The sequence below is a fragment of the Entelurus aequoreus genome, linkage group LG01 (assembly GCF_033978785.1).
Source record: "Entelurus aequoreus isolate RoL-2023_Sb linkage group LG01, RoL_Eaeq_v1.1, whole genome shotgun sequence".
NCBI classification, from domain to species: Eukaryota; Metazoa; Chordata; class Actinopteri; order Syngnathiformes; family Syngnathidae; genus Entelurus; species Entelurus aequoreus.
In genome coordinates this window covers 13,199,972-13,214,901 of record NC_084731.1, presented here as the reverse complement: position 1 = coordinate 13,214,901, position 14,930 = coordinate 13,199,972, and the positions used below count along the sequence as shown (strand labels likewise).

At 37.9% G+C, this 14,930-nt stretch overlaps 1 protein-coding gene across 1 annotated transcript in view; it reads left to right on the top strand.

Annotated features, from left to right (window-relative positions):
• The first annotated feature begins 260 nt into the window (after nt 1-260).
• Nucleotides 261-14,930, top strand: part of LOC133655759 (BOS complex subunit ncln-like) — a 22,761-nt gene continuing 8,091 nt past the window's right edge. The window contains exons 1-9 of the mRNA XM_062056259.1: nt 261-414; nt 480-634; nt 2,755-2,945; nt 3,002-3,146; nt 6,180-6,277; nt 6,346-6,423; nt 9,048-9,151; nt 9,217-9,305; nt 9,380-9,519. Of these exons, the coding sequence (XP_061912243.1) occupies nt 383-414; nt 480-634; nt 2,755-2,945; nt 3,002-3,146; nt 6,180-6,277; nt 6,346-6,423; nt 9,048-9,151; nt 9,217-9,305; nt 9,380-9,519 (1,032 nt within the window). The 5' untranslated portion in view covers nt 261-382. The remainder of the gene's footprint in view (nt 415-479; nt 635-2,754; nt 2,946-3,001; nt 3,147-6,179; nt 6,278-6,345; nt 6,424-9,047; nt 9,152-9,216; nt 9,306-9,379; nt 9,520-14,930) is intronic.

The window sequence follows — 14,930 nt, the reverse complement described above, 5'->3', positions numbered from 1 at the left end:
CGCCTTATTTCAGGTAAACTTGCCAAGGGACATGTAAGCAAATATTAACATTGCTGTATGTATACTTTTGACCCTCACATTTTCAGTAGACCCATAATAAATTCATAAAAGAATGAATGAATGTTTTTTGTGAGCAACAAGTATGTGCTCCAATCACTACATCACAAAAAAAAATAAGAGTTGTAGAAATGATTGTAAACTCAAGACAGCCATGACATGATGCTCTTTACAAGTGTATGCACACTTTTGTAGCTCGCCTGCTGTAGTGCGTGTCCATGTTGGGGGTGTGATTAGCCAGAAGCTGATCCCTGAGGAGCAGATGGTGAAGGATGGCTTACCTCAGCCACGACACAGTTTGCAGTGAGGAAGACCATGCTGAGGGATGAATGTTTCCAATGTGTTGCCTCATCTAAAGTGAGTACGATAACGTTGTCTGAACCTGCCGAGTTAGGAAACTTTCTTCCGCCTGTCCTCCACAGACCTGGAGTCATGTTCTTGCAAGATGTGAAGGTGGTCTTCCTGGGCTTGCTGCTGGCCGCTCACCTTCTGCTAGGATCCTCGCTCTCGCCCGCGTCCTCCTATGAGTTCACAGGTCACAGGATGCAGCAGTACAACCTGATGAAGCACAGGCATGGTGAGTCAACATGTGTTGTGTTGTCACGGCAACTACAGTCCTGTGTTAGATACATTTAATAATAATAATAATAATAATAGATTATATTTGTAAAAGCACTTTACATTGAGCAAACAACCTCAAAGTGCTACAGTGCATTAAAAAAAAAAAAAAAAAAAAGTATGCCGATACTGTACAGGAGGAGGATGATAACACTGTGGTTCTTTGTGCTACACATCTCAAATGTTGAGTCTCGTATTTGATATCAATGACATCCAAGTTGTATTGCCGAACAGTAGTGATCGATACTTAATTACCGATACCGCAGATACCAGATCTTTGTGCTGTAATATCCATCTTCCGATCAAAATATCAATACTTTTGTTCAGGGGTGTGCAAACTTTTTCCAACAAACTTTTAACCACTGAAAACTTAAAGTATGCAAGGGCCATATTTTGTTTAAAAAAAAATGCTAAAAAGAGATTTTGTATCAACTTTGTATTATTGGCAATTTTAAAATAAAAATATGGATACTTTAGTTCAGTGGTGTCCAAACTTTTTCCTCCAAGGGCCGCGAACTGAAAAGTCACAGTAAGCGGGGACCATATTGATATTTTTTATATTAATTTTTAGTTAGAATATTTCAGCTTTTTTTCCATTACGTACATTCTTCTTTGCTCTTTTTCTTACATTTTTACTATTGTTTCTTCCCATGTAAGAATAGAACAAAAATATTAATAATGCGTGTGTAACTACATAACCTAGTGTGTCTCAAATTCTGCCTGTACAAAAATATGAATGTTCATTTACACATTTGACATTGTTTGTTATGGTTGTTGTCATTTTTCAATTTAATTCAGAAGTTAACATTCTTTTATTTTTTAATTGACTAACTAAAATTTTTAAAAAAGTTTATATTTTAAGAACATTCTATTTTCATTTTGAGAGCTTTTAATAGTTTAGGTCAGGGGTGTCCAAACTTTTTCCACCAAGGGCTACTTATAAAAAAGTCAAGTATGGGTGGGCCATTTTTTTTATTTTTTATTTTTATAAAATGTTAAAAACAGATATTATATGTATGTATATTGTTGCGTTGACCAGCTCTTCCTCCCAGGGATTTTAAGTTGCTGGTCACTCCCAAGTTCTTTTTATGGCACATAAGCTGGAGTTTAAATTGATCACCAGGCAGTAGTTGGTATTTTGTGGTTTATTCTCAAATATTTGACAATAATGAGACCAGCCTTGCATAACCCATCCAGATGAGTGGCTCTATCCGGTCTGCCTCTGCTCCCCCCTCCCCGTTCTCTCCTACCTCGTTGTTTTGTCTACCCTTTGCATTCCAAAGCTTCAAGGCCTACTCACAGTCAAACTTTTGCTTTGCAGACTGAATTGGAAAAACACTAGCTGTTTTGTAATATGACTATGGAAGTAAAGAAGTAACACTTAAATATGGATATATGTAAAAAAATATATATATATATATATATATATATATATATATATATATATATATATATATATATATATATATATATATATATATAAACTTGAAAAGTACCAAGGGTTGAAAGAGCAGCTGGAACGGATGTGGAAGATCAGGGCTAGCGTGGTCCCCGTGGTAGTGGGGGCGCTCGGAGCAGTAACCCCCAAACTGGGAGAGTGGCTCCAAGAGATCCCAGGAACATCATCTGAAGCCTCAGTCCAGAAGGGCACAGTCCTAGGAACAGCCGAGATACTGCGCAGAACCCTCAAACTCCCTGGCCTCTGGTAGATGACCTGAGCTTGAGGATGACACAGATACACTGGTCTATCTGATCTGGGTCCATCACACCCCACCAGGTTTTAATATATATATATTTACTTTATATATATATATATATATCCATCCATCCATTTTCTACCGCTTGTCATACAAATATATAAATATATACAGTATATATATAATATTTACAAACATACAGTATATGTACTGTATATTGCCAATTATCTCAGAGCCAGGGTAGGGGACACATATCACAAGCAAAAAACCAACAACCATAAAATAATCATGTCTGAATGATAACATCAGAATATAGTTTCTCTGAGTTAACGTCATGTTTAGATGAATGTATTGTGAAGGTAATTTTCTGCTGGGTCTCCAGGTTGCCGTGGCGCCTTGGTGGTCGCCGAGGCCCGCTCTGCTGACGAGCCGGTGCTGACCCGGCGCTGTGTGATCATGAGGGTGTCAGACTTCACCACAGAAACATACCAGCAGGCACAGAGACAACATGCTGCTGCCATCCTCATCCTGCTGCCTCGCAACATCTCCAGTCTAGCCCAAGAAGTCATCCAGGTAACATTTGTCTTTCTTGTCTTTGTCACACAAAGTCATTATTGTTTGTGTGCCAGTCCTTCATGGTCAGTGAGAGCGAAGCCCTGATGGAGGAGACCCTCATGCCGGTGTATGTGGCCCCTGAGGACGAGCAGCTCCTCTACATGTATGAGGAGGTCAAGAGGACTGCATCCACACGGACCTCCTCCATATTCATCCGAGGTGACATCACACTCTTTTTGTTTGTATACCGTGGATTCTTTCTAGAAGGAGACAAGTACATATTGGAACATTATTTTGCCCTATTTTCCAGACTATAAACAACTACTTTTTTCCCCAAGCTTTGAACCCTGCGGCTTATACAACGGTGCAGCTAACTGACTTTACTAGTTTGTGAATTTTTCAATATAACTAAAACAATTCATACTTACTAAACCGTCTACAGTACTTCCTTCGGTTTCTTGCCTTGAACCGGCGGTATAAGTGCCGTTCCGTCTACTAGTCGTCCATAGCGTTTCTACCAGTATGGTTTCTTCCACTCCAAGCTATGTTTGTGAATTTTGCAATATAATCAAAACAATTCAAACTTACTAAACCGTCACTTGTTTGATAGGAGTGTCTTCATGCATATTTGTGCGTGCTATCGTAATATAATCAAGCTAGCATTGTTAGCATTAACTATAATGCTAACAAGTGTCTCTGTTAGTATTATCAACTTACAATGGCTTTCCTTTTGTATTGCTTCAGTTTCGTAAATTAACCAAAACGTCACCGTGGAGTTATTGAGTCTGTTTAGCTGATTAGAGAGCTAGCTTCCGCAGCTAGTGGGTCCATGACTATGACTTCTGTTTTGTTTGATCAGCCGTTTTACTGCTTTGTTACAGGCACACTTTGGAAACATTTAAGATATCTAAATAAACATTTACAAAATCTTCCTATGTAAATAACTCATTTTGCAACGTATATATCTGCGGCTTATGCAAGAGTGCGGCTAACTGTGACTTTTCCTTCGCTAACCGCCATGTTTTGTAAACAACAAACTAACAGAGTCGCAACACCCACAAAGAGACTGAAAAGGTATGTTATTGTGTTCGCTATGGCGCCATCTTTTGGACGGGTTTGCTGACTGCTGGGGCTGCGGGTTGAGAGTCTACAGTACTTCCTTGGGTTTCTTGCCTTGAACCGGCGGTATAAGTGCCGTTCCGTCTACTGGTCATCCATAGCGTTTCTACCAGTATGGTTTCTTCCACTCCAAGTTAAGTTTGTGAATTTTGCAATATAATTAAAACAATTCATACTTACTAAACCGTCATATGTTTGATAGGAGTGTCTTTATGCATATTTGTGCATGCTATCGTAATATAATCAAGCTAGCATTGTTAGCATTAGCTAATATGCTAACAAGTGTCTGTGTTAGTATTATCAACTTACAATGGCATTCCTTTTGTATTGCTTCAGTTTCGTAAATTAACCAAAACGTCACCGTGGAGTTATTGAGTCTGTTTAGCTGATTAGAGAGCTAGCTTCCGCAGCTAGTGGGTCCATGACCATGACTTCTGTTTTGTTTGATCAGCCGTTTTACTGCCCTGTTACAGGCACACTTTGGAAACAATTAAGATGTTTAAATAAACATTTACAAAATCTTCCTATGTAAATATCTCATTTTGCAACTTATGTATCTGCGGCTTATACAAGGGTGCGGCTAACTGTGACTTTTCCTTCGCTAACCGCCATGTTTTGTAAACAACAAACTAACAGAGTCGCAACACCCACAAAGAGACTGAAAAGGTATGTTATTGTGTTCGCTATGGCGCCATCTTTTGGACGGGTTTGCTGACTGCAGGGGCTGCGGGTTGAGTGTCGACAGTACTTCCTTCGGTTTCTTGCCTTGAACCGGCGGTATAAGTGCCCTTCCGTCTACTAGTCGTCCATAGCGTTTCTACCAGCATGGTTTCTTCCACTCCAAGCTATGTTTGTGAATTTTGCAATATAATCAAAACAATTCAAACTTACTAAACCGTCACTTGTTTGATAGGAGTGTCCTCATGCATATTTGTGCGTGCTATTGTAATATAATCAAGGTAGCATTGTTAGCATTAGCTATAATGCTAACAAGTGTCTGTGTTAGTATTATCAACTTACAATGGCATTCCTTTTGTATTGCTTCAGTTTCGTAAATGAACCAAAACGTCACCGTGGAGTTATTGAGTCTGTTTAGCTGATTAGAGAGCTAGCTTCCGCAGCTAGTGGGTCCATGACCATGACTTCTGTTTTGTTTGATCAGCCGTTTTACTGCCCTGTTACAGGCACACTTTGGAAACAATTAAGATGTTTAAATAAACATTTACAAAATCTTCCTATGTAAATATCTCATTTTGCAACTTATATATCTGCGGCTTATACAAGGGTGCGGCTAACTGTGACTTTTCCTTCGCTAACCGCCATGTTTTGTAAACAACAAACTAACAGAGTCGCAACACCCACAAAGAGACTGAAAAGGTATGTTATTGTGTTCGCTATGGCGCCATCTTTTGGACGGGTTTGCTGACTGCAGGGGCTGCGGGTTGAGTGTCGACAGTACTTCCTTCGGTTTCTTGCCTTGAACCGGCGGTACAAGTGCCCTTCCGTCTACTAGTCGTCCATAGCGTTTCTACCATTATGGTTTCTTCCAATCCAAGCTAAGTTTGTGAATTTTGCAATATAACTAAAACAATTCAAACTTACTAAACCGTCACATGTTTGATAGGAGTGTCTTTATGCATATTTGTGCGTGCTATCGTAATCTAATCAAGCAGGCGTTGTTAGCATTAGCTAGTATGCTAACAAGTGTCTGTGTTAGTATTATCAACTTAAAATTTAATTCTTTTTGTGTTGTTTCAGTTGACAAATTATTCGGTAAATTCACCAAAACGTCACCGTGGAGTTAAGTCTGTTTAGCTGATTGGAGAGCTAGCTTCCGCAGCTAGTGGGTCCATGACCATGACTTCTGTTTTGTTTGATCAGCCGTTTTACTGCCGTGTTACAAGCACACTTTGGAAACAATTAAGATATGTAAATAAACATTAAAAAAATCTTTCTATGTAAATATCTCATTTTGCAACATATATATATCTGTGGCTTATATATGGAAATGTTATATATTTTTTCTAAAAATTGCGTGGGTGTGGCTTATATACCACTGTAAAATACAGTAGTAAAGGAAACACGCACCACCCTGTCATGTATTTTTACCCAGTATGTTTTTTACTGTGACAGTCTTCCGAAGTATGGTGACAGCCACGGCCTTTCAGATCTTGGTGAGCAACAACGGTCCCATCAAGGCCATCACCGACAGCACTCTGGTCACACTGGAAGTACGTCAGCGAGTCAATCCACTTCCCCATCACAGCTGTATTATAACAACTAAAGGTGTGCGTTCTAGGGAGTGCTTCCTGGAGCAGGCCAGGACATACCCACCATTGTGATCACTGCCCACTACGATTCCTATGGACTAGCACCGGTGAGTGAGACGCATAAGAAGTAAAAAAATATTCAGTCAAAGGCTGGACTACAGGGAGGGGGTCCAGACTGGGTCCAAGGAATAAACCTGATAGTCATAGCACACATAAACAAGTTACATAAAAGAGCGTGAAGGAGCACAGCTGAACCAACAGTAGCTCCGCCGCTCCCAGTCTGTGGAACACTCTCCCTGACCACCTGAGGGTACCACAGACTGTGGATGCTTTTTTTTTTAGATATATGCATACTACTTTTAGCTATTTGGCTGTTCTAGTTTTTATTTGTATTTATTCTTTATTATCTTTTTATTTATTTTTATTATTTTTTTTATTTTTTATTTTTATTTATTTTTATTTTTATTTTTTAATACACTGTAGCACTTTGAGGTTGTTTACTCATTGTAAAGTGCTTTTTTACAAATAAAATCTATTATTATTATTATTATTATTATTATTATTATTATTACATAGAATCAACAAAACTTGCAACAGAGGGGAGGGGAGTGGGAGCTACGGAAGCTGGCTGCAGCTGTATAAGCGCTAGTCAGCCGTCCATCCAATTAATGTTCCCCTTGTTTGCAGGATGCCTTCTTACACTCTTGCTTTATATCTGCGTGTGCTATTTAACTTCCTGTCCTGCGCCCTTATTTTGTAGTGGTCACTTCTTTGTGCCGTGCACAGGCTTCCACACCTGCTGCCTGATTGGCAACCGGGACACACCTGTGCCCGTTTGCCAATCAGTCTCCTATTGCCCAGTCTCGCAGTCAGCGTCGGATCATTGCTTTGCGTACACGTGTTAGTCGAAAATGCATATGCATCTGATTATTTGATTTTTTTTGCGTGTAACTTGCTTTAAAATCATTAATAAAGGTGTCAAGCAGATATTGAACTATTTGTTTTTATCACACAATAACAGTTTTGCAATGCAGTATATCAATCAATCAATCAATGTTTATTTATATATCCCTAAATCACAAGTGTCTCAAAGGGCTGCACAAGCCACAACGACATCCTCGGTTCAGATCCCACATAAGGGCAAGGAAAAACTCACAACCCCAATGGGACGTCGATGTGAATGACTATGAGAAACCTTAGAGAGGACCGCATATGTGGGTGAGTCCAGTCCATAGTGGATCTAACATAATATTGTGAGAGTCCAGTCCATAGTGGATCTAACATAATAGTGTGAGAGTCCAGTCCATAGTGGATCTAACATAATAGTGTGAGAGTCCAGTCCATAGTGGATCTAACATAATAGTGTGAGAGTCCAGTCCATAGTGGATCTAACATAATAGTGAGAGTCCAGTCCATAGTAGATCTAACATAATAGTGAGAGTCCAGTCCATAGTGGATCTAACATAATAGTGCGAGAGTCCAGTCCATAGTGGATCTAACATAATAGTGTGAGAGTCCAGTCCATAGTGGATCTAACATAATAGTGTGAGAGTCCAGTCCATAGTGGATCTAACATAATAGTGTGAGAGTCCAGTCCATAGTGGATCTAACATAATAGTGTGAGAGTCCAGTCCATAGTGGATCTCACATAATAGTGAGAGTCCAGTCCATAGTAGATCTAACATAATAGTGAGAGTCCAGTCCATAGTGGATCTAACATAATAGTGAGAGTCCAGTCCATAGTGGATCTAACATAATAGTGAGAGTCCAGTCCATAGTGGATCTAACATAATAGTGAGAGTCCAGTCCATAGTAGAACTAACATAATAGTGAGAGTCCAGTCCATAGTAGAACTAACATAATAGTGAGAATCCAGTCCATAGTGGATCTAACATAATAGTGAGAGTCCAGTCCATAGTAGAACTAACATAATAGTGAGAATCCAGTCCATAGTGGATCTAACATAATAGTGAGAGTCCAGTCCATAGTAGAACTAACATAATAGTGAGAGTCCAGTCCATAGTGGATCTAACATAATAGTGAGAGTCCAGTCCATAGTGGGGCCAGCAGGAGACCATCTCGAGCGGAGACGGGTCAGCAGCGCAGAGATGTCCCCAACTGATGCACAGGCGAGCGGTCCACCCCGGGTCCCGGCTCTGGACAGCCAGCACTTCATCCATGGCCACCGGACCTGTGGACAGAGGAGAAAAGAAAAGAAACGGCAGATCAACTGGTCTAAAAGGGAGGTCTATTTAAAGGCTAGAGTATACAAATGAGTTTTAAGATGGGACTTAAATGCTTCTACAGTTATATAATATAACTGGCATGATCAGATAATATTCTAGTTTAAAATATGCATTTTTTTTTTCTGTCAAAATTGAAAGAAGGAATGCATTTAGTTAAAAAAAATAAAGTGTTTTATTAAAATCCATTTTTTCCAGGCTTTCGCGGGCCACATAAAATGAAGTGGCGGGCCAAAAGTGGCCCCCGGGCCTTCAGTTTGATACCTGTGATCTACATCAACAATATGATTTGTCTGAGTGGCTGGACACAACAGATTAAAATAAATATATATATATATATATATATATATATATATATTTATTTATTTTTTGACGGCCCTATGGAAAAACTATTCCATTGGGAGTAACACATCTCAAGTTGGCCTAAAATGGAGCAAAACTTTGAAAAAGTCCCCACTGAACTTGACTTCCTCCGTTGTGTTGTGCAGTGGTTGTCCTTCGGAGCCGACTCTAACGGCAGTGGTGTGGTCGTCTTGCTAGAACTGGCCCGTCTCTTCCAGAAGCTCTACAGCAGTCCAAGTACCAGACCACGGTTAGTCCCGTGCAACACCAGATCAGACATTTGGCTCTTGTCTCTCATGATGTCTGCTGGTGTAGGTACCATCTGATGTTCTCCCTCTCCGGAGGAGGCAAGTACAACTTTATAGGCACCAAGAGATGGATTGAAGAGAACCTGGACCATGCCGGTAAGTCCTGGGTGGCTTTCAACCCCAGGAACCGTGTTTCAACTTGGGTCTTCTTTGAAATGGTTCCGCCCCAGAGTCCAGTCTGCTTCACGACAACGTGGCCTTCGTCTTGTGTTTGGACACGCTGGCCAATGGGGACGAGCTACAGGTGCACGTGTCACGTCCACCCAGAGATGACACGCCCATGAAGGACTTCATTCACCGATTGGAAGAGGTAAATACTGGCAAAGCTCCACCGGATGGCGCTGCTTTACTACCTTTCTATCTACTGTACAAAGTTGAACAGGCTTCATGTTCCTTCAGACATCAGATCAGGGGTCAAACTGGTTTTCATTGAGGGCCACATCGCAGAGATATATATATATATATATATATATATATATATATATATATATATATATATATATATATATATATATATATATATATATATATATATGTATATATATATATATATATATATATATATATATATATATATATATATAAAGTATATGAATTTGACAATGCATTTGATTTTTGTATGTATTTTTATGCACACTGTACAAACACATTTGGAGATTTTACAGTAAAAAATGTTTACTTTAAAATATCAATTGTTTTTTAAATGTAAAAAAATACCACCGTTTTTTTTGCAGGAAAATAACTGGAAGCGTACAGCTGGAATATTACTGTAAAATATACAAGTTTTTTTAATTTTTGTTTATATTACTATAAATGGAAAAAACAGTACCACAAGCTGAGCTGCCAGTTTGTTTGTTGTTTTTTTACCATAAAAAATGTGGTACTGTTTTTCCATTTACAGTAATATGTTGTAAAAACAACAACAGTAGATTTATGGTAAAAAAAAACAACCCAAAAACTGGCAGCTTAGTCGGGAGATTTTTAAAAACAGTTATAGTTTATTCAATTTTCAGTAATACGCTCACAGTTTAAAATAACGCGATATTTCTATATAACCATCGAATTTGAGCCCGTTTACATCGCGGTGTAGCTAACGAGCTAAATATTAGTAGCTCGTTTAGGGCTAGTTAGCTCAACACGTCTAGCACTAGCAAGCGTGTCCATGGCATCTAAAGTTACAAGGCATACTCACCTTTTTTGAGTAAAAAAAAGATTTCTTTATAACACGATATCGGAATAACATGATTGTTTTTTATTAGACCCCAACGATCGAGTTACATCGAACTTTGAGTGTTTCCTGTAAAAACTACTGTAAACTCTATTGTCATTATTACACTGCACAATTCCATGTGCTTTGAAATTATAAGTCAAGCAGATGTATTTTTATTTTAACAATACATTTGTTTAATAATAATAATAATAATAATATATTTTATTTGTAAAAAGCACTTTACATTGAGTAAACAACCTCAAAGTGCTACAGTGTATTAAAAAAATAAAAATAAAAAGATAATAACAAATAAATAAAAATAAAAACTAGAACAGCCAAATAGCTAAAACTAGTATGCATATATCTAAAAAAAGGCTTTTTTTTTAAAAGAAGGGTTTTTAAGCCTTTTTTAAAAGCATCCACAGTCTGTGGTGCCCTCAGGTGGTCAGGGAGAGCATTCCACAGACTGGGAGCGGCGGAGCAGAAAGCCCGGTTTGTAATATTTGTTGCAATATTGGACCACAGTAAAGTGTAAAAGGTATGCAATTTCATGAAAGAACAAACACATTTTAGTAAGGAAAGGTAAAGTACTTTATTCCAGGCATTTGGGGGCCTTATAAAAACACAAAAAAAGCACAAAGGCATGCAAATGCAGCTCTTAACTCAATATTATTTAATGCAACAAGCTACAGTAGGAAAGGGATTTATACGGCCCCATTCCTGGGTGGATCTCGCATGAGAGGAAGAGGAGCGGTTTCATCATTTTGCAAAGCAGTCTGCTGAAAATGAGGCAAAAGCTCCACTCTACATACAGTAGCAACTGATGCTGTGGTCAAAGTTGGAACGGCGGCTAAAGTGGACAGTGCACTCCCGCAATTTGTCACGTTTCATGTGTCAGGTAAACCAAATAGTGCCTTCTCAATCCCGTTCCTACTGTATTTCTTGCTTTTGTGTCATTCAAACCCTTTTTCTTATGAACATTCTACACGACCTGAAATTAAATTGTCACTTTGACTTTTGATTCCAAAGCAGGTTTTCCATTAGTTTGTTGGTAAACAACAATATTAATAATAAAAAAATGGAAACTGTTTAATATTATCATGACGCTGCCCTCCAAGGGCTTTGGTATCTCCCATGTGGCCCGCCATGAAAATGAGTGTGACGCCCTCTGGGCCACCACCTAAACCAAGACTAGTTTTTTACAATAACCTTGGCAAAAGAATGTGAGGACAATTGTAGAGTTTATTCTTGAGTTAATCATGTTTGAGCAATTTTATTGCAAAAAAAAGTTGCGAGCAGTTGAAGAAATATGAGAGCTCTTCTGTGTCCTCCAAGGTCAGCGAGATCTCATTTTAACACCCCCCTGATGAAATAGGAAATACATAAAGGTGTGGAATTGGAGAATGATATAGACCCAGACACCATTTTTTCTCTCCCACATCAATAATAACTGTTTTATTATACAGAGGATCAATACCGTAGCAACATTAAATCCCACAACAAATGTTTCGTTTCAACTGCACAAACTTTTATGCAAACTACAACAACACAAATATCGTGTTGGAACAGTTTAGTGAACCTGTTAAAGTGATGGCTAGCTGAGATAGAAAGATGGTCGCTAAAAAAGGAATATTTTTTAATGTGGGAGAATATTTACTGATCAACAGAAACAACAATAGTGGAGTAGTGAAAGACATGCTATTGGCTATTGGTAATATTTTACAATGTATGACCATAAGCCATGAAAAAACCCCAAAGGTATTGGTCAGCTTTATATATAGAACACTCGAGTCATGCTTTGAAATATATAGAACACCCGAGTCATGCAATGAAATATATAGAACACCCGAGTCATGCAATGAAATATATAGAACACCCGAGTCATGCAATGAAATTTATAGAACACCCGAGTCATGCAATGAAATATATAGAACCCCCGAGTCATGCAATGAAATATATACACCACCCGAGTCATGCAATGAAATATATAGAACACCCGAGTCTTGCTGTGAAATATATAGAACACCCAAGTCATGCAATGAAATATATAGAACACCCGAGTCATGCTGTGAAATATATAGAACACCCAAGTCATGCAATGAAATATATAGTACACCCGAGTCATGCACTGAAATATATAGAACACCCGAGTCATGCAATGAAATATATAGAACACCCGAGTCATGCAATGAAATTTATAGAACACCCGAGTCATGCAATGAAATATATAGAACCCCGAGTCATGCAATGAAATATATAGACCACCCGAGTCATGCAGTGAAATATATAGAACACCCGAGTCTTGCTGTGAAATATATAGAACACCCAAGTCATGCAATGAAATATATAGAACACCCGAGTCATGCTGTGAAATATATAGAACACCCGAGTCATGCTGTGAAATATACTGTATAGAACACCCGAGTCATGCAATGAAATATATAGGACACCCGAGTCATGCAATGAAATATATAGAACACCGAGTCATGCAATGAAATATATAGACCACCCGAGTCATGCAATGAAATATATAGAACACCCGATTCATGCTGTGAAATATATAGAACACCCGAGTCATGCAATGAAATTTATATAGAACACCGAGTCATGCAATGAAATTTATATAACACCCGAGTCATGCAATGAAATATATAGAACACCCGAGTCATGCATTGAAATATATAGAACACTCGAGTCATGCTGTGAAGTATATAGAACACCCGAGTCATGCAATAAAATTTATAGAACACCCGAGTCATGCAATGAAATATATAGAACACCGAGTCATGCAATGAAATATATAGACCACCCGAGTCATGCAATGAAATATATAGAACACCCGAGTCATGCAATGAAATATATAAAACACCCGAGTCATGCATTGAAATATATAGAACACCCGAGTCATGCAATGAAATATATAGAACACCCGAGTCACGCAATGAAATATATAGAACACCCGAGTCATGCAATGAAATATATAGAACACCCGAGTCACGCAATGAAATATATAGAACACCCGAGTCATGCAATGAAATATATAGAACACCCGAGTCATGCAATGAAATATATAGAACACCCGAGTCATGCAATTAAATGTTTGATTACTGGATTAAGGCAGCCTCCAACAGAAATGTACTGGAACTCCTTAAGACAGTGTTTCTTAACCTTTTTCACCTCGGGGCCCAACTTTTCCACTACCGAGGGCCCCGGGACCCCACTCAAATATTAACACTGAATTGGTAATCTTACTCTTGTTTTTAATCAAATTCAATAATTATATCTTCACTACTTACAGTATAAAACGTTGTCAAATAATATGAGAGCACGTGTTAATCAACAATATTATAATTGTTTTTACCACATAACTTATGCTTAGGTCAGGCTGATTAGAAACATAAGTACTTACCAAATATACTGCATATGAAGGGACTCGTTCATAACTGACGAACAATACATCAGTACATCGGACAGGCTAACCTCCTCCAACCTCCGAGGACAAAGCTCCGAACAATGGGAGACCGGGCTTTCTGCTCCGCCGCTCCCAGTCTGTGGAATGCTCTCCCTGACCACCTGAGGGCACCACAGACTGTGGATGCTTTTAAAAAAGGCTTAAAAACCCTTCTTTTTAAAAAAGCCTTTTTTTTAGATATATGCATATTTTTTAGCTATTTAGCTGTTCTAGTTTTTATTTATTTTTATTTTCTATTATCTTTTTATTTTTGATTTTATTTTTTTATACACTGTAGCACTTTGAGGCTGTTTACTCATTGTAAAGTGCTTTTTACAAATAACATCTATTACTATTATTATTACATGTATTTATACTGCGCTGAAATAAATAAACTAAATTAATAATGAATATGTTTCTTAACTAAACTGTCCAAAAAATGTAAATGAAAACACAGCTTCACCACTTTAGTCAAATTTTTTGCGCTTCAGAAACTTGTCCATGACTTTAAACTTCTCCTGTTTGTCTGCTATTGTCATTACCGCCCCAAGTGGTGGGAACGTGTATTATTACCGCTGCAGCTGAGAAACAGATATGGTTAAGAAACACACTCAAATTTCTCAATAATTCAGTCTTAAACCATTTTTTTTTCTAATTTTGACCCTTTTGAAGGCTTTTTGATGAAATAATGTCACAAATTGAAAAAAAACCAATACATTTGAATTAGTAAAATAATGTTATGCACAAATTTCTCAATAATTCAGTGCTTAACCAACATTTTTTTTTTTCAAATGTTGACCCTTTTGAAGGCTTTTTGATTAAATAATTTCGCAAAAAAAAGGCGTAAATTAGTAAAATACATAATGTTATGCAAATGTCTGCTAATTAACAACTGACATTTAATCCGAAGGCCTTCAATTTGTTAAAATAATAATAAAAACATAATTTTAATTATCTTTAAAGTCAAACAGGACATAAAAGTTTTTGAAAGGTGTAAAATATTTTGAATATTTTTCCTTTTTTATTTGCTCAAATTTCTCAATAATTCAGTTCTTAACCC